The sequence below is a fragment of the Macrosteles quadrilineatus genome, unplaced genomic scaffold (assembly GCF_028750875.1).
Source record: "Macrosteles quadrilineatus isolate MER2022 unplaced genomic scaffold, UCM_ALF_1.0 Scaffold_2__2_contigs__length_208266976, whole genome shotgun sequence".
NCBI classification, from domain to species: domain Eukaryota; kingdom Metazoa; phylum Arthropoda; class Insecta; order Hemiptera; family Cicadellidae; genus Macrosteles; species Macrosteles quadrilineatus.
In genome coordinates, this window is record NW_026542595.1 from 12,384,636 (window position 1) to 12,408,055 (window position 23,420).

At 33.7% G+C, this 23,420-nt stretch overlaps 1 protein-coding gene across 1 annotated transcript in view; it reads right to left on the reverse strand.

Annotated features, from left to right (window-relative positions):
• Window positions 1-250: 250 nt before the first annotated feature.
• The window catches only part of LOC128986045 (protein turtle), a 264,145-nt gene continuing 240,975 nt past the window's right edge, over window positions 251-23,420 (reverse strand). Inside the window, exons 2-14 of the mRNA XM_054406138.1 lie at window positions 11,166-11,298; window positions 10,297-10,505; window positions 9,799-9,909; window positions 8,564-8,767; window positions 6,106-6,266; window positions 5,423-5,573; window positions 5,014-5,144; window positions 4,579-4,738; window positions 3,870-4,163; window positions 3,192-3,494; window positions 2,224-2,478; window positions 1,438-1,604; window positions 251-483 (exon numbers count right to left, since the gene is read on the reverse strand). Coding sequence (XP_054262113.1) covers window positions 313-483; window positions 1,438-1,604; window positions 2,224-2,478; window positions 3,192-3,494; window positions 3,870-4,163; window positions 4,579-4,738; window positions 5,014-5,144; window positions 5,423-5,573; window positions 6,106-6,266; window positions 8,564-8,767; window positions 9,799-9,909; window positions 10,297-10,505; window positions 11,166-11,298 — 2,450 coding nt within the window. The 3' untranslated portion in view covers window positions 251-312. The remainder of the gene's footprint in view (window positions 484-1,437; window positions 1,605-2,223; window positions 2,479-3,191; window positions 3,495-3,869; window positions 4,164-4,578; window positions 4,739-5,013; window positions 5,145-5,422; window positions 5,574-6,105; window positions 6,267-8,563; window positions 8,768-9,798; window positions 9,910-10,296; window positions 10,506-11,165; window positions 11,299-23,420) is intronic.

The window sequence follows — 23,420 nt, forward strand, 5'->3', positions numbered from 1 at the left end:
TGTGTAAAAATCTTTTGAAAATTAATTTTTGAGATTTTTCCCTCATTGTTACAAAGTCTTTTGTCAATTTCAATAATTCTTTTATATTTTGAAAAAAAAAAATCATATGTTATATACGAATAGTACGTTGAACATTACTGAAATAATATCAACTTAAATATCTTTTCTTTTATTCAAAGCTATCAAACTTTAATATCTGTAAAACTAACGAGAATGAGGTAGTTTTGTTTATAATAAACCACTGAAAAAATAATAATTCGACAGTTTATTTGAAACATATTTAAGATATTTACAAATATAAAAGAACTACATTTATATACAGCTTTCTTGGATTCTGTGCGAGGCTGTGACGACTTCAGGGCCTATTTTATGGTTTTGGTTGAGAGAAGGAGGTCGGGGCAGCAGGGGCCCCCCGCCGGGGCCCACCGGGCTCTGTGCCGTCACCCCTTTGTGGGCCCTTAGCGTCCCACAGTTGTTTACTACCTGTTTACACAAAAATTACATTCGTTGAAAAGGTTTGAGATAGCATTGTTGTAACCAAGGAATTCAATTATTAGCCCAATTAGAAATGCAGGAAGAGATATTTAGCCATATGACATTTCGAAAGGTTGACCAAAAACCACTCCAAAACAAGTATAACTATTCACTTTTTTCCCACAACTCGCTTAAGAAACAGAACATTTCTTTACAGTGAAACAATATAATTTTACTTTGGAATGTATTTTATGTAACTAAACCTGGTAATTAAATTCTATGATACAAATCAAGTTGAATTGAATTAGAATAAAATCGATCATTGGCGATGGAATTGTACCTTTAAATTTACACAGCCGTTACAAGAGTTACCATAAAGTAAAATTAACGTAAAAAAAGCAAAAAGATTAAAAAAAACATCAACGGTCAATGTTTTAAGTATGATCCTTAACGCTTTTATACAATTTTAAGTCTCCAATACACATGTCCGGTCTGCGGTCCGTCAGTCAAGCCTCTCAAGTCTGGCTGTTACCACACACGATCAGACCAGTGTTCCGACCGCCGCGCCGTTCCGATTGCTTAATCTTCGTGTAGCTTCGATTGTATTCGGTCAGCATCAGTTACACTTCAGTTTGAGACGGAATGGGGCAATGACAACGAATGCCGTTGAAGAATGTCCATAGAGACTGCTTCGCTTAGGAATAAAGTCTGTCTAGCTACTGGGTATAAAGTCATACAGAAAGAAAGCAACATTGAGGAGAAATCTTCTCTCTAAACTGTCCAGACCAGATTCAATTTTTACGTCCATCACCACACACATTGTTAATTGTTTATGTATAGATGGCGAATTTAAAATACATGTTTTCGTGTCAAGAATTTAGTCTTTTTTATGAAGTGGTTCTCTGCATAACGGCAGGTTTTAAAATTTGGCTATTACTATTTTACATGTTTGCATGGGCTTACATGAGAGTTATTGGCTATAGTTTCTTTGGCTGCATGAATGTGGTTAAGCGTAGTCTCTGCCTCGTCCCCGTCCGAGGCGAAGTCTCCATCATCACTACCGTCCTTTTTTCTTCGTCGCTGTGGAGGCGTCTTGTAAATTTTCATAAAACCTTTCAGAGGCCTCCGTTCTGAAATATTTGAAAATAATTTAAAATATGACATTTTTACTATAGAAAATAATTATTTAATTGGTTGGTATTTTGTATTTGTTTTTTTTTAGAAAATCTCAACCTAAGGCATTAAGCAGTAGTTTTTCAGTTTCAAGCTTTGTAAACACATAATAAGTATAATTTATTTTACTTATTTTTACTGTTAATAGACATGTTATGTTATGTGTATAATATTTTGTTGGGTGCAAAATTAACGTGTCGTAATAATACCCAATAAAATGGATCAATATCGTTCGATGTGAAGTCAATTTATTTAGTTTTTAAAAAATTCAATTTCGTACACATGAAGGGTATTGCTTCATTTGTATTCAATTATACATGAAATAGAGATCTTAGTTTTTCGTTTAAATTATACATACATTTGAGTCAATATTAGGTGCATTTTAATCTAAACTAGTACATTTCTGAGCAATGATTTTATAACCTAAGGCTTAATAAGATTGTCCCTCAGTTGTATAAGAAATAAAACACACCATAACAATTTTAATTGAGACAGTGTTTAGAACATGAACGATTTAATTTAACTCATTAAAAGTTGTGTAATGTGAGGTTCATTTACAGAGAGACAGTTATTTACCATATTTATTAGGGATGATGTCGGGGTCAGTGTCGTCGGCCGGGGAGGTGGCCGTGTTGTTGGCTGTGATGAGGACAGCTCCGTGGCCCAGGGTGTCCTCCATGTCCAGAGACTCCAGCTTGACTGTTGGACGTCTGCGCGCCTGACGTCTGCGGTACAATGCCCCGGCCACACACAATGTCACCAGGGACAGAGCCCCAGCCAGCGCCAGCAGACAAGTCAACACTGGGGTAATGGCTACTGGCGTTGAAGGACCTGAATATAACATAACTATGTAAAATTCAGCTATACTACAAACTAAATGAAGATATATTTTGTATTGTATCGTATATTTTGTGTTTTCTGTTTAAGTTTTAGTCTGTCAACGTATTCAGAATTGAAGACTATTAAACAATGTATCTAACGAATTTTATTGTTAAGAGTTCTATGATTATTGGGTTACCTAAAATCTTCTAAAGGTTCTTCAAGGGTAAAAGAAGGAATAACCTGGTTTTACGGAGTAAACAAGTGGTATTATGTATTATTTAGGTTGTAGGCTTGTGCCAGCAACGGTTCTAAAACACACAGCGTCTGGCCTACACCAGACTACAGGATTGTTTTTTATTGTTTGTAACGGCGTTGACTTATATGTATTTTCACATTATTCTCTCAAAGTTTCTCTCAAACAGTTCTAAATACACTGTTGGTCAAAGGTTAGGAATATTTGAGCAATATAAGTTCATACAACACACTTTTTAATAATGTTAAACAAGATGAATCATCGAAATGTTTGCTCGGTATTTAATTCAAGCTACCATAGGAAACGATTAACTATATTATTTAAATAAAAAATTTAAATTTATCGCGACGATATCATGAATAATCCACCATTGCGTGTTCATTAATCAAAAGGTAATTTAGTTTAACTGGGAACTGAAGTTTATCTTATGAATTTTTTATCTAAAAAAAAAGTAAATTCTTTTTAATACCTATATACTTTGCAACACCCTTGAAGGTGACTGCCTCTAGCACGACGGGGTCGCTGCGGCCCTTTGCGTTGACGGCATACAAGTTGACTTGGTATGACGCGCCACTCTCTATCCCGTATATCTCAAACACCGGCGGCGCTCTCAGCACGGTCACATTGAACCTGGGGATCCTCTCAGGCAACTCCAGCAGCTCCATGAGGAACATCTGGGGCAGACCTCCGTCGAAGCTCTCCAGACACTCGACGTGCAGCGAGTCCGAGGTGTGGTTGGTCACCGTGCAGTTGAGTAGAGGGAACGGCCGCCCTGAGGGGTGAAACAGACAGTGTTAGGCTATGTAATAGTATAGTGCTGGAATTCTTTGCGGGTATTATCTTTATGTTAAGGTTTTTGTTTCTTCTGTAACCTCTGGAAAGAAAGAGAATTGAGAAAACCTAGTTGGGCTTACTGTGAAATAATATGTTGCATTAATAACTTAAAAAGAATTATCATTAAATGAAAAGATATCTAACAATACAAAATATCTCAATCATAAACTTATGAACACATTTATTGAAATGTAGAAAACCTGTATACACACAACTATAAAAAAAATAAAATATTAAGATAATTACATGATTACGAAAATGATTTCATTATTTAATACCTCATGTATAGTACAACAGTTGTAAATAAGCTTACCGGCGGCAACGACCTGGTAGACACATGGACTCCTCATCTGACCCACACTGTTGGACCCGTAGCAGCTGAGAGTGCCGTAGTCCATGTCACTGACCGGCGTGTAGTTGAGTCTAGACACCGTACCTTGGCTGGTGATGCGGGAGGCAGGTACCTCTGTCTGGTCGCCGCTGTTATTGAACGTCCACTGGAACGTCACTACTGGAGGGTTGGCGTCAACCTCACACCTCAGATGGACTGTCTCGTGTTTCAGAGCGCCATACAGCTCCTCCCGTTCCTCCTTGCAGGTTGGCACGACTAAAACACAACATCGTCTTGTAAACTCCTTACTTTAGGTTATTAGATTTTTTTTCTACAATATTTTACAAGTAGCTTTTGCTCTATTTAATCTGGTTGTAATAATGCTCACCTACTGATCAAATGTTTTTATATTTATTCGTGTAATTGATGTGCGAATAGGTTTTCCAGGTTGATCTGTCGAAAAGGTATAATCTTCTTGATGGTTCAAAACTGGAACAAGCTGCCCATGATCTGTATTAAATGGTCCTAGTTCATAAACTGTCTGATCGTAGTCATAACTAAGTTTTCATATCACCCATTTTACATTTCACTAAAATACTGTTTGTCATCTACGTTTCCAAATATACACTATTATGTGTCAGCATCGTAAACATTTCATCTAATCTCTTCACTTCTGTAAATGTTGACTTACACATGACTTTGAGCGCGACCGGGTTGCTGGTGCCCTTTCCCTCAGGGTTGGCGGCGAGGCAGGTAAAGTCCCCGGCCGTGTGTCTGGTGACTCCCTGCAGGACTAGACTGTGGTCACTCAGTATGACTCCGCTACTCACGTTGTGGTACAGTTCCTGGCCCTAAATAAACAAAATATAATGTCATGTTAACTAAATTTAATTTTACTCAAAATTTTTTACTTATTTTTTAGTATATGTCGTTTATATTTACCGAACAGTTTTGTAAGATTTTATATTAATTTACTTCAAATTTGGAGAAAAATGATTTTTTTAAATTCTACAGCAATAAAACATACAATGCAAAGATTCTTTGGGGTGTGCATAATGATTTGGCAGGTTTACTTTATACAAAAACAAATATAAATTTGCCTTGATTTTACACCGTGCAAACTTACATTGTGAAACCAAGCCAGCTTATATGCCTTTGGATTAGCTCTGATATTGCACTCAAAGTAAACGTCATCTCCCTCTTTGATGTCATCAGGGTTGAGTGTAGAGCCCATTTTGAGGGTTACCACCGGCATATCTGAAAGCAATAAACCTTTTAGTGTGTCTCCTGTGCAGCCGCTTACAATGGATCGTAATAATATAAGCTAGGATATAAACTAGTTTTGCATAATTTAATACGAATATAAAAAAGAACCAAATTAATATCAGCTTATGGTAAAGTAAACAGAACAACAAATCCACATTTTTGTAGACAGTTTATAATAATTTTAAAAATGTATTAACATTAACATCAACTGTGATAGAGTACAGGTTCTGATCTTGAGTGGTTTCCGTAAAACTATACACTTAACTTACAGTGTACGTTAAGTTTCCACTTGTCCTCTATTGCTGCAGCCGCGTCAGAGAAGGCTGTGTTTTCTGCTCTGCAGGTCAGATGTTTGCCGTCATCGTCAATCACTGGCACGAACGACAAAGTACTGATGGTGTGCCTTTCATCGTTTTCCATCTGTAGACATTTAGTTAAACCAATCGTTGATATTATGTACACCGCAAATGTAAAAAAAAAACATTTTACATCTCAACTTTAGTATTCTTAGTATTACCATTCATGAAATTGAAATGCATCGTGTATTTTATAATATTTTATATATTTTATAAGTATTTTACAATTTGAAGCACAAGTTTTGGGTTTAGAAAAATGTATACTAATTATCCATTAATTTTATTTTATTGCACTTTATTTATGATTTATGAAAATTAATTGAGAACCCAATCTAGCTTATTTATTTTAGCATAAAGTAAACATCAATAAGTGAAATCTTACTCTATATTTACCGCATTTCTTAACCGTTAATGTTTTACCTACTATTAATATTAACTAGTTGTGTAATCAACTGAGCTTATACGATATCGAATGTGTACTAACGCACTTTTATGGCAAAAGTTGTTTTATAGGGCCAACAATAATACTTTGATTTTGTTTGGTCATGTCATTTTGACATTGGAAGCTACAGTATAAGCTAGTCAGCCATTCTCACCCGGGTGACTGTTTTAGCCATCTTGTGCACCTGTCTGGCCCCTTTCCACCAGGTGATGGTCGCCTCAGGCTTGGACCCGGCGGCCTTACACTCCACGTCGTACTTCTTGTCTGCGGAGATGTATTTTGACTTGTTCGTGATGGTCACGTCAACTGGCTTCACTGAAATACAGAATATTGTTTGATTAACCACTACAATGTTTGACAATCGAAATGAATATGCTGATATTATTAAAAAGTACTGTTATTCTTTGCTCTAAAACGAGCAGAGTCTGTTTGTCTGTACATTGTGTCTTTATGTCTGTATGTCTGTAATTTATTATATTTCGAAATCCAGCGGAAGGATTTTGACTACATTTTAAAATTAGGGACTTATAGCCTTATAAACGTGATTGACAAAAGCCATTACCTCAGGAAAATTTTTTTCGATACACAACTCATTTGAAAAAAAAAATAATGTCATTGGCCTTATGGATTCCAAGTAACCATGTTGGTTGAACAAAATAACCAATAAAAAGTGAACAAAAGACTTGTAACATGTGTTTATACGAAGCCATCCACAGTATACCAGCAAATTATAAAATACAGAACAAAGTGATAAATTTTAGTCGTAACTATTGAGCAAAGATTACTTGATATAGGGGAACATTGAGCAAGTCAGTGTTGATGAGTGATGAATGTTTCGTGTTGGTGCCGTTTGAGTGAAGCTATTACATGATAGAGCACTGGCGTCAACTTAATGTTTCGCCCTTATTTAAGGGTAGATTTTAAAATTTTCATGCACTCTTTTTTATAGTTTACTTAATCTGGACAGCTGTATTCATAATCAATAGACAACCCACTGAAACTTAGATAATAAATAGTTGTAAAGAACGTGAGTTTCCTTTATATTGATTTTCCAATTGAAATAAACTATACCGAACCATGGCTCGGTCCCCCGGCACTTGTTATTTATTACAATAAAGATATTTATTTCTACCCAAATTCAATGTTTATAACTAATTTTTAGTCAGAAATATTTCACCTTACTCAATAAAACCAGGTTGTAGTAAAATCTTATGATTTCTTTTCAATATAGTGATTAATGCTAGTTGCCTAATGATCGAACCGCTTGATTGGTGCTTAAGCATGTTGGTCAGATTCGAGAAATAGGCAAGAATATGAAAAAAAACTTTAATTATTACGATGATAAAGCAAGTAATATACATGGTGGCTGAAAAGTAACTTGCACCCACACTTAACTTTTCAACCATTTGAGATATCGGTTTGCGGCAACCTTCTTAGATATGAGGGGCTACAATAATGATGGTCAATTTTGAAAATTTCGCCCTTAGGGGTAGCGGGGGTAGGGGGTAGCTCAAAATTTTCAAATCACAAGTATAGTCGAGTTTGGTATAATTTTACAGGTCTTGATGAAACATGTACATTGACATAAAGAAAACCAAAATTGGCTCACTAATAACAAAATGGCGCCCTGAAACGTTTCAAATCCAAATAACCATGAGGGTGGCAAAACAATTATTAACTTGCACCCTCTTTAACTTTTTAACTATTTGAGATATTTGAAATCGGTTTGCGGAAACTTCTTTGGAAATGAAGGGTTACAAAAAATATGGTCAGTTTTGAAAATTTTGCCCTTAGGGGTAGCGGGGGTAGGGGGTAGCTCAAAATTTTCAAATAGCAACTATAGTCGAGTTTAATATCATTTTGTAGGCCTTGACGAAACATAACAATTAACATAAAGAAAATAGAAATCGGACCATTAATAACAAAAAAGCAGCTAAAAATGATTGAGACAATGGTTATTTAAAGTAATTTTGAGCTGCCATTTTGTTATCAATGGTTCGATTTCTATTTTCTTTATGTTAATTGTTATTTTTTGTCAAGACCTACAAAATGATACCAAACTCGACTATAGTTGCTATTTGAAAATTTTGAGCTACCTCCTACCCCCGCTACCCCTAAGGGCCAAATTTTCAAAACTGACCATAATTATTGTAACCCTTTATTTCCAAAGAAGTTTCCGCAAACCGATTTTAAATATCTCAAATAATTAAAAAGTTAAAGATGGTGAAAGTTAATTGTTTTGCCACCCTCATGGTTATTTGGATTTGAAACGTTTTAGGGCGCCATTTTGTTATTAGTGAGCCAATTTTGGTTTTCTTTATGTCAATGTTCATGTTTCATCAAGACCTGTAAAATGATACCAAACTCGACTATACTTTTGAGCTACCCCCTACCCCCACTACTCTTAAGGGCAAAAATTTCAAAATTGACCATCATTATTGTAGCCCCTTATATCTAAGAAGGTTGCCGCAAACCGATTTCAAATATCTCAAATGGTTGAAAAGTTAAGTGGGGGTGCAAGTTACTTTTCAGCCACCCTGTATATTAAATTCATCTATGTTTTCTACACTCATTTAGAGGATGAACAATGTAATGCAATTTATTTCACTTACAGTTGACGTCTAGTGTAACCTTCTTGAGCAAGGCTTGGTGCAGAACGGTGTTGGACGCCTGACAAACAAGCTGCTTCTCTAGGTGCTGACGTCCCACGGAGGACACCTTTACCTTGTTGATGGTCAGGTTGTGGCCAACATGCTCGAACGTGTCATCGTACAACTGGTTGTCCAGGAACCACACCACTCTTGGCCTTGGCCGACCTGACAATGTTAACTTGCCATTAGGATTAAAGTCAGTACACAAAATTCATACCGATGATGACGGAGGGTGAGGACAATTGGACCTGTGTGTCACATTACATCCAGGGTATTCTCCGCGCCAAGAAGCTCGACCTTGACCGGGATGCGGTGTAGGTCATGAAGTATCTAAATGCAAAAAACGGTGCGAGCCCTGAGGGCTTAGGTCACATGTTGGCCTGGCTTGAAGTACCGGTAATGTGACAAACAGTTCCAGGTCTGTGTCCAACAGAGTAGAGGGGGTTTTTTAGTGAGTAGTCTGTGATAGATTCAGGAGTCTCACACTACAGGCTGGCTACCTGTGTGCGTAAAAGCATTTTCCCTCCTCTCCCTTAAAAAAAGTACACAAAATTAAGGTTGTTTGTGGGGAAGTTTCCCCACCACTTTTTTGCTTTTGTATTTGTTGCAGCTGATTGACGTTTTGGCAAACGTCAGTTGTAGAGCTATTGTTTTAAAAGTATGATCAAGTAAATAGAATATATTTTTTACCCTAAGACCGCCTTAATTTTGTGAATGGAGTATTGGACAAAAGTGTATAACGTGAACGTATGAGTTTTAAAGGAGAAGTAGAAAACAGAAACCATTAATTTCATGAACGTGTTATGTTAAATTTAGTTACTTGTGATAGAAGGATTCATGCTTGAATTTTTGGAGCGATTGTAATACTTAATGTAAACTCTTTAAGTAATACTGTAACACAACGATATAGTTTTCTTAGATGAACACAATAAATTGCATACATATTTTCCATAGAAGTAATGTCAAAATATGATTTTAGTTGGCTAATACATTTACACCGTCATCAACCAACCTAATAGGCTAGTTTCAATAAAAATGAGCTAGGTAGTTTTCCCTTCAGGGAAATCGAGGAAGTAAAGCTTAAAAGCTTTTATGCCTGGTATATTGCTATTTAACTGTGATAGAACGTTACTTTAAAAGTATTTGCTGGTAACACTAAAGGTAATAAAGAGTTTTATTGGGAAAGTTTTACATACCTCCAGGCACTTCACAACTTAAAACTACGTCGCTTCCTTCATTCCAGGGGATAGTTGTCTTTGATCTGTCTCTTCGTTTTTCATCGTAAATCATTGGTGGGTCCGGTGGGACTGGAACAACAATTGCACACATACTTTATATAATATTTGATCAAACACAAATTAATCGGTTGTATGGCGTTTCTTGCACCAATAATTGGAGAATTTTCTGTTAAATTCCCATGAATAAAAAAAAATACTTGATTTAAATTATTATAGTTGCGGATGCTAACCTTATATATTTCCTTTTAATTGAGGAAAGTCATTTTTAAATCTAACAACTACGTCAATAAAATATAAACTGCTTTGCTTTTACAATTTTGTGTAAGACATACTCTATACTTTTTGAAACTCGTTTAGAGCTTGCCAGTCTCATTCAATCGGAGCTGATTTTTTCTAGACACTTATTAATAACTTTTGAAGATTCTCACATTATTAACAAACAAGAGTATATTTTACCTATAACAGTAAGATTGATCTTGGCGTTGCGAGTGGGGGAGTTACGGAAGTCTACCCTACAGCGATACAACCCCTCGTCCTCCAAATGAAGATCGTCCACCACCAGGACTGCAGGCTTGGTCGCCGTGCGAAAGAACGCTCGCTTGCCAAACGCACTCTCGGAGGACCACAGCTTTGCTTGACCGAAATTGCGACCTCTCACGTCAAAACTGCATCACAACAGAGATTAGTACAAAGTTTTATAAGTATTAATATAGTAGTTATCCTTTGTGACTGAACTGAATTAATCGTTAGGTAACCACGGGCGACTTGTGGAGTTGACAAATGGACGAACATCTTTTAAAATGTGTCACTTGTAAACATTCAGTAAGGCCGACACTTGGACCAATTGTATTATGGTTGAGAACATGTAATTCATTTTACCTTTTTATTTGTCAAATAACTGATCCGGAAAACCATAACAACATCAAATTAAATGTATAATTTGGACAGGTTGAAAGGCCTAAAGGTACTTTTTACAACAGAAGCTAATAAGGGGAATGAGCGCACTCCGTTGGTGGTTAGGTAGAGTACATAAATTTTTCTTAGCCAGTGAAAAACTTAACATTGAGGATGATTTGACTAGCGATTTTAATTGTTGTCAAAGACATTAATTTTTACCAGACAAAAACTACAGTATTTAAAGGTTTTTTCTCAGTTATGCCTAATGATCTGGATAAAGTAGTATTCTCTTTCAAATACCGTTGTAATGGTGGTAATGGTATGAGCCTAATACTTATTGCAGTAGGTAATGATCTAATTGTTTTTTGCACTGTTTTTGGATCTTACCACAGTATAAATGAAAGCCACTCTTTATTGTATGCTCTTACCTGTATATTGGCTCCCCGCCCGACTCTTTGAACCATAGCACCATGTAGACGGCGTCGTTGTCGCCTTTTGTAGATATATCACAGGGAAGAAGCACCTTTTTCGTCAGTACCCCCTCCACGTTCGAGATGGGAACTGTGAAAAAGACCAACCAAATTAGTTGATATTCTATGTTAGTAAAAAAAAGATGTTATAGAAATATAAGACAAACTTTCAACAAATCACACTTAAGTTAAGGATATTCAATACTCATACTACATAGTGTTAATTCGTGAATAGGCGAACAACATTCCTCATTGCTTAGTGCCTATAAAGAATACTATATTATGGCATATCATTAAGTAAGCAAACTATGAATTTGTAGTTAACCAACACTAACCTAAAATTTGTGTAAAATTATAGCTTTATTTTCATGGAAAAGTGTAAGGTAAATTGCTTAATATTTACAAGCGTATAGTACGAGTGTAACAGGTTTGAAAAAAAAACAGGTGTCCAAAAAGAATGGATCGTACGGTAAGTAAACTGGCCACATTAAAAAGTTACCTTGATATTCAGTTTTTACTTTCTCCCGCTATACGGTTTATAGAGAAATTATTGTTTTTGTAAAAAGTGTTTGATTTAGAGTTTTGGGTGGATATATCCGTTTTGGGTCTCCCTGAATCCAAAGGTGATTTTCGAATTGATGTCTCTGTGTGTGTGTGCGTGAGTGTGTTTTTGTCTTTTTTTGTGGGTTTTGCTTGCTACTTTTGAAATTCTCCCTATAAGATATCATCGTTACTCCCACCGCTTACCCATGATAAAGATTGTTCACAATCTAATGGGAAAAATGATGTGTCAGATTCCTGATACTGTTTATTTTCTTAACTTCCTTAAGTTAGAAAATTCAAACGTGCCAACGACTATGGAACAGCTGAATACTTTTGAAGGGTACGAAAGAAAATACTTAAAGACGCCAGCTTTAGATACTCATTTGACATTTCTACGACCTTAGGTTTTGGTAATACGTATATTAAGCTGTATGTTTAATGCAATCTTTTGGGACAAAGTGTATAAAGACAATTTAAGCAGTTGAATCTAGACAAACTGTAGAGTCTAGTAAAATTGAATTGATAAAATAGTTGTGTCACTGCAATTATTATATTTAGTGGAGTCTGTTATCACGAGCATTGTATTTATTCAAAAATATAACATTCCTTAATACAGTATGTGTATCATGGAACAAGATATCAGAAAAAATACATGTAGTTGAAACAATTTACCAATAATCAAATAAAAAATTAAGTCTTAGCTACTACAAAATAGTTATCAACAATTTTTTTTTTCTTATTGGAGCTGTAATTTGGTCACAGAGAAAGAAGGTAATATCTACTTTAACAGGCTATTACAACGGACATAACTCTAAAATGTCCCAAGGAAAAAGACTCAACCCTCTCCTAAAACACAAAGCACTCGACTCTGTAATAAACTAAGCTTCAAAGCCTGCCTCTGTTAACACGTAATCTTCTTCTTCACTTTGCCCTTTTACTAGTAATGTACTTTAAATCCTTACTTTCAGCTAGCCTCGTTTGTGTCGCTGGTAATTTACAGACTTTTCCAAACGTAGTATTGAATGAAATTAAAGGCAATACATGTGCGTAAAAGACAAAGTGTTGGAATGGATTTAACACGATGAGGGACACTACGATTCTTAAGTAGTTTCTAGACGTTTTTCTTAATCGAGGAAGAGAAAAAACTAATTAGAGTCATGTCATGATATACTGGTACCTAAAACTGAATAACATATTGAAAAGCAAGTATATGCAAACAAAGCCGATATACCGATTACTGATATAACTATCTTTACTCCTTAAAATGGAAACTATATCATCTCATTACAGGTAACTAAGTCAGTAGAGATCTAATCAGTAATATAACATCAATGGCCTTAAAATACTGGGTTTAAACACAAAAGACATATCATCATAGATATTAAATTTTCAAGTGCATCATGTTTGATATTTAGAAGAGAGTTGCCTATTTCAGTTGTGTAAGTTTTGGATACAACAGCAAAAGGAACTAATTGGCTTGCTTTGTACCATAATGTATTTTTTTCATTCGATTACATGAACTTAACTTATGGTTCGTTAACAACTATTTACAGTTAAAGTAAGAACAACCACGGTTGGATAAAGGATGTCTTCATTTAATAATGAATTTGTGCCATAAATTCGCTCTGAATAAAATATTTTATACTTTTCTAGTCAAATTCGAAGTAATTGGAATAAGATATGTCAAAGAATCTCATTGACAAGACATTAATTCCAAATGCCTTGTTGAATCGTTCCAATACAAAAATCGTCTCTGAGGTTTATAGTATAATCAGTGACCTATATTTGAGATGAAGCTGTGGAAGTAAATATTGAGTAGTGAACATCGCAACGGTTGTAAAAGAAAGATTTTATTCAATTGATTTCTCTGCCATACATCTGGTTTAACTAAAACTTTGTGAGCTTTATAAGACTCTTCTTTTTTAATTTTTAACCTGAATTTATATGTCATACAGTTAACTTTTGTTCTATACGGTATATCGGATTCTACAGTTGACTGAAAGGCCCACATTATATCGTCTGGGATCTCGGCCCATTATGAATTGTAGGTAAACTAATAATACCAAAACAACAAAGTAATTTACATTGTGTGGTCATACACAATGCAACAGAAAGCAAACTGGTGTAGTAATTGTCATAAAAGTGTTTTAATATCAATCTTTATTATAAAACTACGTTTATAACTAAAATATACGCAGATCAAAATGTTATTCAAACTAGTAGATTTAATATTGATTTTATTATAAAAAGGGTGACGTGAATAACAAATCTATCCATTTATTCCTAGGAAAGAGCTACACCATAATGACATATTATTATGCATGTAATGCAAAAACCAATTGATTGTAAATAAAATTTATTTTTGCTCTTTGCCTTCTTTTACGGAAGTTTTTTAACCAAGGATCGTATAACATAAAAGCAGATTTTAGCCTACTCCGAACATGTAAGTTTACACATTTTACTAACTAAAGGAAATATTTAATTCCATCGAGTCTTTTTCTTTCGAACGGTATTATTTAAATCTTGGATAACAAGATGAGATGACAATAATACAGATATATTTACAAGTATAACATTTTGCACTTTTTTATGTAGTTATGCCTGAATCGAATCGTTAATCACAATTAAATCCACTAATGTAGAAAACATATGTTTCTCACTGAGTAGAACTGTCGGATAAAACGAGAGCATAATAAGAGATAAATGCGAAAGGACTCATAAAAATTAAAAATTCAGAAATATTGGTGAAGTTGTTATTTCAAATTAATATTTTGCACTTGTTCTATATTCAATTGATTTCATTGCGATCCTTTAGGACGGTGACGTACCCTAGTAAGTATTTTAAGCTTGACATGAGTGAAGGGCGAATGTAGAATGGGATTTGTGAAGTTATGTTTACGACTAAGATCAGGATAAACACAAGCAAGCCAGGATCATCCCAATGATCATACACAGATGGGTCCAGTTTTGAACCACCAAAAAGCCAATGAAATCTCTAGATCTAAAATATCATTTACATATTTTATCAATAATATCAAATGCCACTAACATTATAACTTTTTACGTTTTAGTCCTTGCAACAAACTTTCAGGTAGTATTATGTAACAAATCATTGTAAGCGTAGACTTGCCAAGTAGTTGGAAAATATATACAGTATTAAATATACAAATAACCCTCAACTATCAAAGCTCATAAATACACCGTTAGAGATCCGAGCCTGGAGCCTGTGTTTAAATGGCAGCAACAGGCGGAAGGATAGGCGTTGTTTGCTAGCATTGAATTATTCATATCAAATACAGGAGCTGAATCAGCCAGTTTCTCCAAGAAACGTTTTGGCATGAAATATATAACAAGTGTTTGTGAGAAAAACAATTGCAATACAATTCATACAAACCTCTCTTAAATCTAAAAAAAGAAAACCAAGGAAAAGATTATTTGCTTTACATTAATAAGAATACTATTACTACTACTGATTACAAACACTACACATGATACTTGTTCCTCAAAACAACTTGAATCATTAGTTAAAAACAAAACATTTTCATAATTGTAGTTATTGTAAATATTTTATCGCATATTAGTTTTTTTATGTAAGCAGAGGGCACAAAACATGTTTTTTTATAAAGAACCAAGTTCACTAAAATAGAATTCGCTAGCATGTCACTGTTTCAAAAAAAAAAATCATCATGGGGCGTAATACTTGTGTTTATAAGTATTGATTTTGAAGCTTAGTTATATTTCAGAACAACTCGTGCTTATTATGCACTCGTTTTATCCGACAGTTCTACTCAGTGAGAAACATATGTTTTCTACATTAGTGGATTTAATTGTGATTAACGATTCGATTCAGGCATAACGACATAAAACATCCCTTTACCCACTACTGGAACTGAGCTTGACTTGTGATCCAAGGTGAAATAGTAAGGATTAGCTTCAATGTCAAATTGCTCCAACGCAACTTTGTAAGATTTTATAAATACAACGTTAAGTTGTTAAGTGCTTGTTTATTAAGCTGTTGTTAAATATAAACAATATATTTCTTAAAAATAATCACAAACTGTTATTCGATATAATACAATCCATAGTTTTTCAAATGTAGGGAAAATGATTATTTTAAATATTAAAACGTTTGTATTGAAACCTGCCAAATCCCTTAAGAGAAAACTTTTAAAATCATTGTGTTAAGTAAAACCATTAAACACAAACCTGGAAAGTTAAGATTGTTCTAAAATGAATTATTCAAGAGAAGAGTAAACCTGGTTGGCCACGTTTTGCTCCAACTCTTACCTCATTCAAGGTTAGATGAAGTCAAAAATAAAACCATTATAAATAAAATTATTCTATAAAAAATTATACTATTAAATAAATTAATATATTAATTTGTTGTCTAATTTATATTCGTAAATAAGTAAGTACTGTATAAATATTTAACACAGTTTGTTACATATTTTTTCATAAAAATATCTTTGTAATTTTTTTGTTAATTTCTTCCAACTCTTACCTTGTTCAAGGTTAGCAGGAGACAAAAATGAATAAATTATTGTATTAAAAATTATACTTTTAAATACGTTAATATATTACTTTGCCGTATAATTAAATTCGTATATAAGTAAGTATAAATATTTAACACTTTTTGTAACATATTGTTTGGTAAATATCCTTGTAAATTATTTATATAGATTTGTAATGCAATGTAATGTATATATATATTTGCAATTTGTAATGTAAGTCTGTACACTTTGTGTAAAAAAAAAACTTGCAGGATGGTAATTGTACAAGTTAAGCTGCACATTTGTAAATGTCTGATACATGTCACGTGTATTATTCTAAATTCACTCACTTGAAACATTTTGTATTTTTACCACGTTGGATTTCCTCAATTGTTATTCAGTCTTTTCAGGTAAGATAAAAAACGTACAGTCAACTTTAATTTATCATGTTTGAACATATCATTATATTGTATCAGTGTATTGTACTTAAAATAACTGTTATTTTAACAACTTTAGTTTGAATCATTATAATAATTTGTGATCATCTTGCACATGTTGGTTATAGAACTACGAGCTACAGCCCCCAAACCAAGCTTATAGCTAAAGCGGGATCGCTCCAGACTGAGATGTTCTGTTAAACTTAATTTATATTCAGGGTGAAAGATTTCGTGATCGCGACGGTTGGCTGGAGCCATATATCCTAGTCATGAGAACATATTACCCTCTTTTGCTGCCAAGTTTGATTCATTCAAATTTAAAATTTTCGAGGTAAAAAATTATTATTATTTATCTTGAGTCGTTCTCTGAGAGTTTTTATTATGTTTACTCTTGTATATGAAATAGTTCTAAGTAGTATAATGAGTGATATGGGCATACTTTCCGCATAAATCGTCTGGGGTATAAAATTGTTTAATTTTATAAAGTAGCTTGTGAAATTACATGTAAACACTTGTAATATGGTTGGAAACGTCATGGACAAATATGTAACCAAATAAAGAAATACTAATAATATTACAAACTTGAGAAATTGAGAATAAATGGTTTTATTACTCTAAAGGAATACGTTTACAGGGGTTTTGCACGATTATTTTGGTATTTTTAAAATTAATACACCAGACGTATCGAACACGCTACAAACTTAAAACCCCCTATATTTATAATTGATGTATACGAAAAATCACCCCCCCCCCCTTCAGACTCTTTTGATTTTAATAAATAATCCCAAATAAATTACAGGGCAAGAAAATTAGCAAAGTAATTGACGCAAATAACATATAAAAAAAACATAACTAATATACATCCGAATAATTTATCTGTGTGTCAATTTCATAAGTTCATTAAAGTAAAAGTTATTTATGATGGTAGGAAAAATCATGTGTGTATTACGAGCACTGTTGCCGCTCTAGAAGGTACGATCTATAGTACTTGACCGGCGATTACGTACTATCTTTGAAAAGTCAATGGTACTATGTACTCTTAAACGATATACTTAAACTGCTTGTTGTACTTACTATCCAGGTTTCATAAAGTATTTACTTATAGCATGAGTGCTCCAAGTGATTGTGGTTCTTGTGCTAAATTGTTCAATTTAGGTCGAGTGCCTGAAGGAAAACCCCATTTGATGAATAATTTATTTTTATCGTTACATTTGATTTAAGCAATCAACGTAACGTAAGCTGTGATAAAAAATATAGTTTAAATAATAATATTATAAATTTATATCAAGATAAGAAACATTATAATGCATTTTTAATATGCACGTATGTAACACTAAAAAAACGAGAAGCGAGCTGGCGTAGTGGTTAGAGCGCGGGACTTCAGTCCCTGAGGTCCCGGGTTCGATCCCCGCCAAGTCACCAATGGATTTTATCTAAGTGATAATGCCGCAACCCCTAGGTCTAGCCTGAAGTAATGTGAAAAACAATCCCAGGCTAGTGCCTAGCGTCCTAGGACAAAAAAAAAACACTAAAAAAACAAGCTTCCACAATATTGATAATAGGCGTTGTTTAAACAACATGCTAATGTCACGATAATTCATCTGTGATATTTCTTAACAGTGTTATGGTATTAAAAACATTTTAAACCGCTATTACAGATTTGAAGCCAAGGTCAGAATTCCAAATCAAAGCAAAAATTTGATACCTTGCTATCCACACACCATATTTATTGTTTTGAAACACCATATTATAATGTTGTCTCAGATCTTACAAAAACTAAGCTGGCCAACAGCAGATCGTAACTATTCCATTAGAACATAGTGAAAATTGAGGTAAAGGTAAACGCGCTTTACTGCAAAAGTAATTTTAAAATTACGATTAAAAGATTGCAGTAAGTAAGTTTTATATGAAATAAGTTCGACCCTGTTTACAACCCTGTTCAGGTCTTAGGTCTGAAACAAGTGCTATTCAGCCCTGATCCCAAATCCGGTCTTTAAATTACGTCCCAAAAGGAGATGTAGCCCGTGTAGCCTTTATAGTATTTTTATTTATAAAAGAACACTTTGTGGTGTGTTATATCATAACAAAAAGTACATAAAAGAAACGTCTTATAACACTTAAAACATATATTTACGCTTATACTGTTACTCACAAGACGGTAAATATACAAAAAAGATGGTAAGTCACACTCCAATCATCATCAGACCCAATAGGCGAATGACAATTCGTCATTCGTCCAATCGAAATCGATCACCACTTACCATCGTTTTTGTATATTTACAGTCTTGTGAGTTTGAGTAACAGTATAAGCGTAAATATATGTTTTAAGTGTTATAAGACGTTTCTTTTATTTACTTTCCGTAAATTTAATAACACTTACAATGCTGATCAAGAAGTTATTTATATCATAAGTGTAACAAAATACTGCTGATGTACGGGCAAAATAAACCGTTTCTACAAGGTGTAAGGAACTTTTAAAACAGTCTCAATTTCAATCGTTATGTATTATAACAGTATTATATAAGACATAAATAAATGGAAACGTATTGTAACATAGTTTAGTTTCTTAAACTGAATACTATGTTTTAATCTACGGTTGTTCATAATTATAAATAAATAAAGCAAAATAAAACTGTTGTATCATGATAAAAACGGTGTTTTAAGTTTAACATTTACATGAATATCTATGAAGTTAGACTGATAACCCATCTGCTTTGTTTTTGTTTTCATATATATTTCATATATATTTGTGATCAAATATATTACTGAGAAGAAGTTTTAAAATAAAGATTATCCAATTTAAAGTATCCCATCCTCTGTTAATAATAATAATTTGCTTCGGGCATATTAGTTTTGTGGCACAAACTAATAAAATAGATTGTTAATAAGCACAGTTTTAGTGCCATGCAGTTATGGTTCATATGGCTAATGTGTCTGCCTGGAGGTTTAGTCTCCTACATGATATATTCTGCCAACACAATATCTATGGTAATGCACGCCTCAGATTCAGCTACATTCAGTAAACCGTATATCGACTTATGGAAACAAATACGTTTCTGTAATGTTGGATATTTAAACTGATTTTCCTCTAAGTGTATTAAATAAGCTGACCTTATCATGAATATACAGGGTGTTTTTTTAAAAACTTGCATCTTTATTTATGTAAAACCCGCAATAGATAGAAATATGCAGTTTGCGGGAATCATCTATTGACGTAGGGGGACCAATTATTTTGAATTCAACGTTACATTCACATTCCCCCCCTTTCCCCCCTGCCACCAACTTATTTTTTTAAATAGCAAGGTACCCCTTGTGACATATCAAATAAAAGAGCATAAAAAAAGAAAATGTTTGATGAAAAAAAATTGAAAAACGGTTCATAAATTTGTGAGATATTCCCCCCCTCACCCCCCCGGAACTTAATTTTTTTTAATAGCAAAGTACCCCTTGTGACATATCAAATGAAAGAGCATGAAAAAAGGAAATTTTTGGTGAAAACAAATTTAAAATCGGCTCATGAATTTGTGAGATAATTACCCCCCTTTTCCCCTACCCATAACTTGTTTTTTAATAGCAAGGTACCCGCCCTTGTAACATATCAAATGAAAAATAAATTTCGCCAAAATTTTTCTTTTTTCATGCTCTTTCATTTGATATGTCATAAGGGGTACTTTGCTATTAAAAAAAAATTAAGTTCCGGGGGGGTGAGGGGGGAATATCTCACAAATTTATGAACCGATTTTCAATTTTTTTTCATCAAAGATTTTCTTTTTTCATGCTCTTTTATTTGATATGTCACAAGGGGTACCTTGCTATTTAAAAAAATTAAGTTGGGGGCAGGGGGGGTAAGGGGGGGAATGTGAATGTAACGTTGAATTCAAAACAATTGGTCCCCCTACGTCAATAGATGATTCCCGCAAACTGCATATTTCTATCTATTGCGGTTTTTACATAAATAAAGATGCAAGTTTTTAAAAAAACACCCTGTATAATGATTTATAATGTGTTTACATTGTATTAAGCATGTTGATTTGAACAAAATAGATTGCAATATTTTCTGTTAGCCCAACGTTTACCACTGCATCGGATATATTCGTGAAACGTAAAGAATTAACAATAAATATCGTTCTTATTTGGATGCTGGAGCAGTATCCGAACATAATACCCTGATGTAGAGAACATTGTCCAAAATGTAGTTGGAGTTGTAATCAGTTGCAAATAGGGTCAGCGATTTGGGATTTGATCGCCATCAGCCCTTATAAACCACTCGGTATACTCGTGAGATATTTATCCTCACGCAAAAGTTACCTTACTCTTCACGATCACGCAAGATAAAACTACTGACTACTTGGACCTGGTCGTACATGCCGCTATCTTGTATGTAAATGGAAACATAAATGTAAATGTCAAGTTTTCCATACAGACAGTAACTTAAATGTAATATAATGGGTTTGTATTATGATATGCCTTATAAAGAGTTTATTTTTAGCTTATTTACGTCACGTGCTCTATGAGTTATAATTTACCTTCTTATCTATTTAATATATACTGAATGTTTTATGTTCTAACCATACATACATGTGTGGTTGGTTTATTGGTTTGAGCGCAGGGCTTTGTTCCCCGTTTGAATAACATTGGTCGTAGAACGAGCTGGTCTAGTAGTAAACTTATTCGGTCCCCGAGGTCACGCGCTCAAGTCCTGCCAATCACTAAATTACTTTTATCGATGTGATTATGCGAAACCCTGGAGTGCGCGATAATCCTACACATCTGGATGAGGTGCCTTTGTATTCCCTCTTCCTCCGAGTGAGATAATACAGTACCACTTATTCGAGAGTTTGGAATCCACATTACGCTGAAGGTCCACCTCAAGGAAGGTATCTCAGCTAAGAGATGTATTTTTCTGTAGGCCCTCCTTAAGAAGTCAAGCCGTTAAATCTATAGGATTATTAGAATTTCAAGTTTATACATGTGCATACTTGAATAAATGCCAGGTTTGAGAATTTGATTGTTTTGTCTTCATGTGTCTTGCATCAAGATCTATACATGAAAACGGACTGTATGAGGGACGTTTTAACGCTTGCATGCTTACCTGGTAATTTAAACGCAAGTAATAAACGTAAGGTTTTATTTTTGTAATACAAATATTCAAAAAGCAAGTGTTTTAGAGTGAAAACTGAATTTCAATATAAATGAAATACGTATACGACCAACATTACCTATTTGAAAAAATGGCATAATTGTAATGAATTGAAAGATACGAGTTTGTACTTGCTATTTTCAAAATGAAACTGTGTGATTTTTCCTCAAGATTTAAATACAAAATAATATTTGTAACAATCAAACATTACTAGACCTACCACCTAATTTAGACCAATCAAGCTAGAAGAGAATGTAAGAAAATCTGTGATTAATGCAAAGCTGCATCCTGAATACCCTAAGTTGTAAAAAAAGTTAAAATAAAAGCTTGCGATTAGTTTGGTTTAATGAATTCACAAGACATAAAATATGTGCCTTATTTATATCAGTTAAACATGCGTAAATCCTTTATTATAAATAAAAATATATTTCTTCGTTGCTGTAACTTGCTCAGATGTTACGTATTTTCGATAGTATATTAGAGCTACTTAGGATTAAGTTTGATTCGTGGTATAGTAACCCTTTTGTCATCGTTTTAGCTTGTACTAATATTTCAGAATAAATGTTTAGAAAAAGAAACATTTCCCATACGCTAGATAGCTTCATAGCTCACATATAAAAGTCCTATTATCCGAGATCGCGATTATATGATTCAACAGACACGGTATTCTAAACAAGAACTACGAGGTAGCATAAGTTATGGAGAGCACAAAAGTACACTGACTGTTGTTTATTCAACAAATCGTTGCTCTGTTTCAACAGCTATGTCATGGTGGTTAATATTCCTTAGGGTTTATCAGTTATATTTACACCAATGAAATATACAGTAAAACAACCACCTAAAACCATCTGCATGGTTCAGCTCTTCACCAAGATAAAATTAAGACGAAACGTTTAACAAGAAGGGTTGAGTTTAAAACCACAACATTTACTCTAGACACTTAGGCCTAGACTTCTTGTAGAAATCATAGGGGATATTGACTGAATAATTTTCTACTTCAGTTGTGTTCTTAAAAAAAAAAAAAAATTAAATGTATAAGGAAGGAGAAACACTATTATTACATACCAACAATAACAATTAATTAGTAATATTATAGTATAAGTATAGTTTCATATTTAAATTATCTAACTATCATAAAATACAAAGTTTTAACGTAGTTTGCAGATTTACTTATTCAATTTTTTTATTTGTTCATAAAAATATAAAACACTTTTTGTTTGTTTAGGTAAATGGGAAAATAACACAATTCATCGAAGTTTTGGCTCAATTCCTTTGTTACGACCAAATTTTTCGGAACAGGGGGGCCTAAACTTATTTAAATTATCATAAATTAACTTAATGTAAATGAAATAAATTATGCGTACCACTACTTAAGCTTTGAGACGGTAGTGTTACGATAAAAAATTACTGTGACATGAAACACGATAATAATAATGGCTAAAACGATAGCGAATATGATAAAGCAACTACGAACCTGTATTACTTTTGTTTTGATATTACTAAGATTGTTAAATTTCAACTGTTTACAAAACAGTGCCTACGGTTATAGCTAAAACATTACATTTGTAAAATAACACACGTGGAGGGAATGTTTATTTTCTCG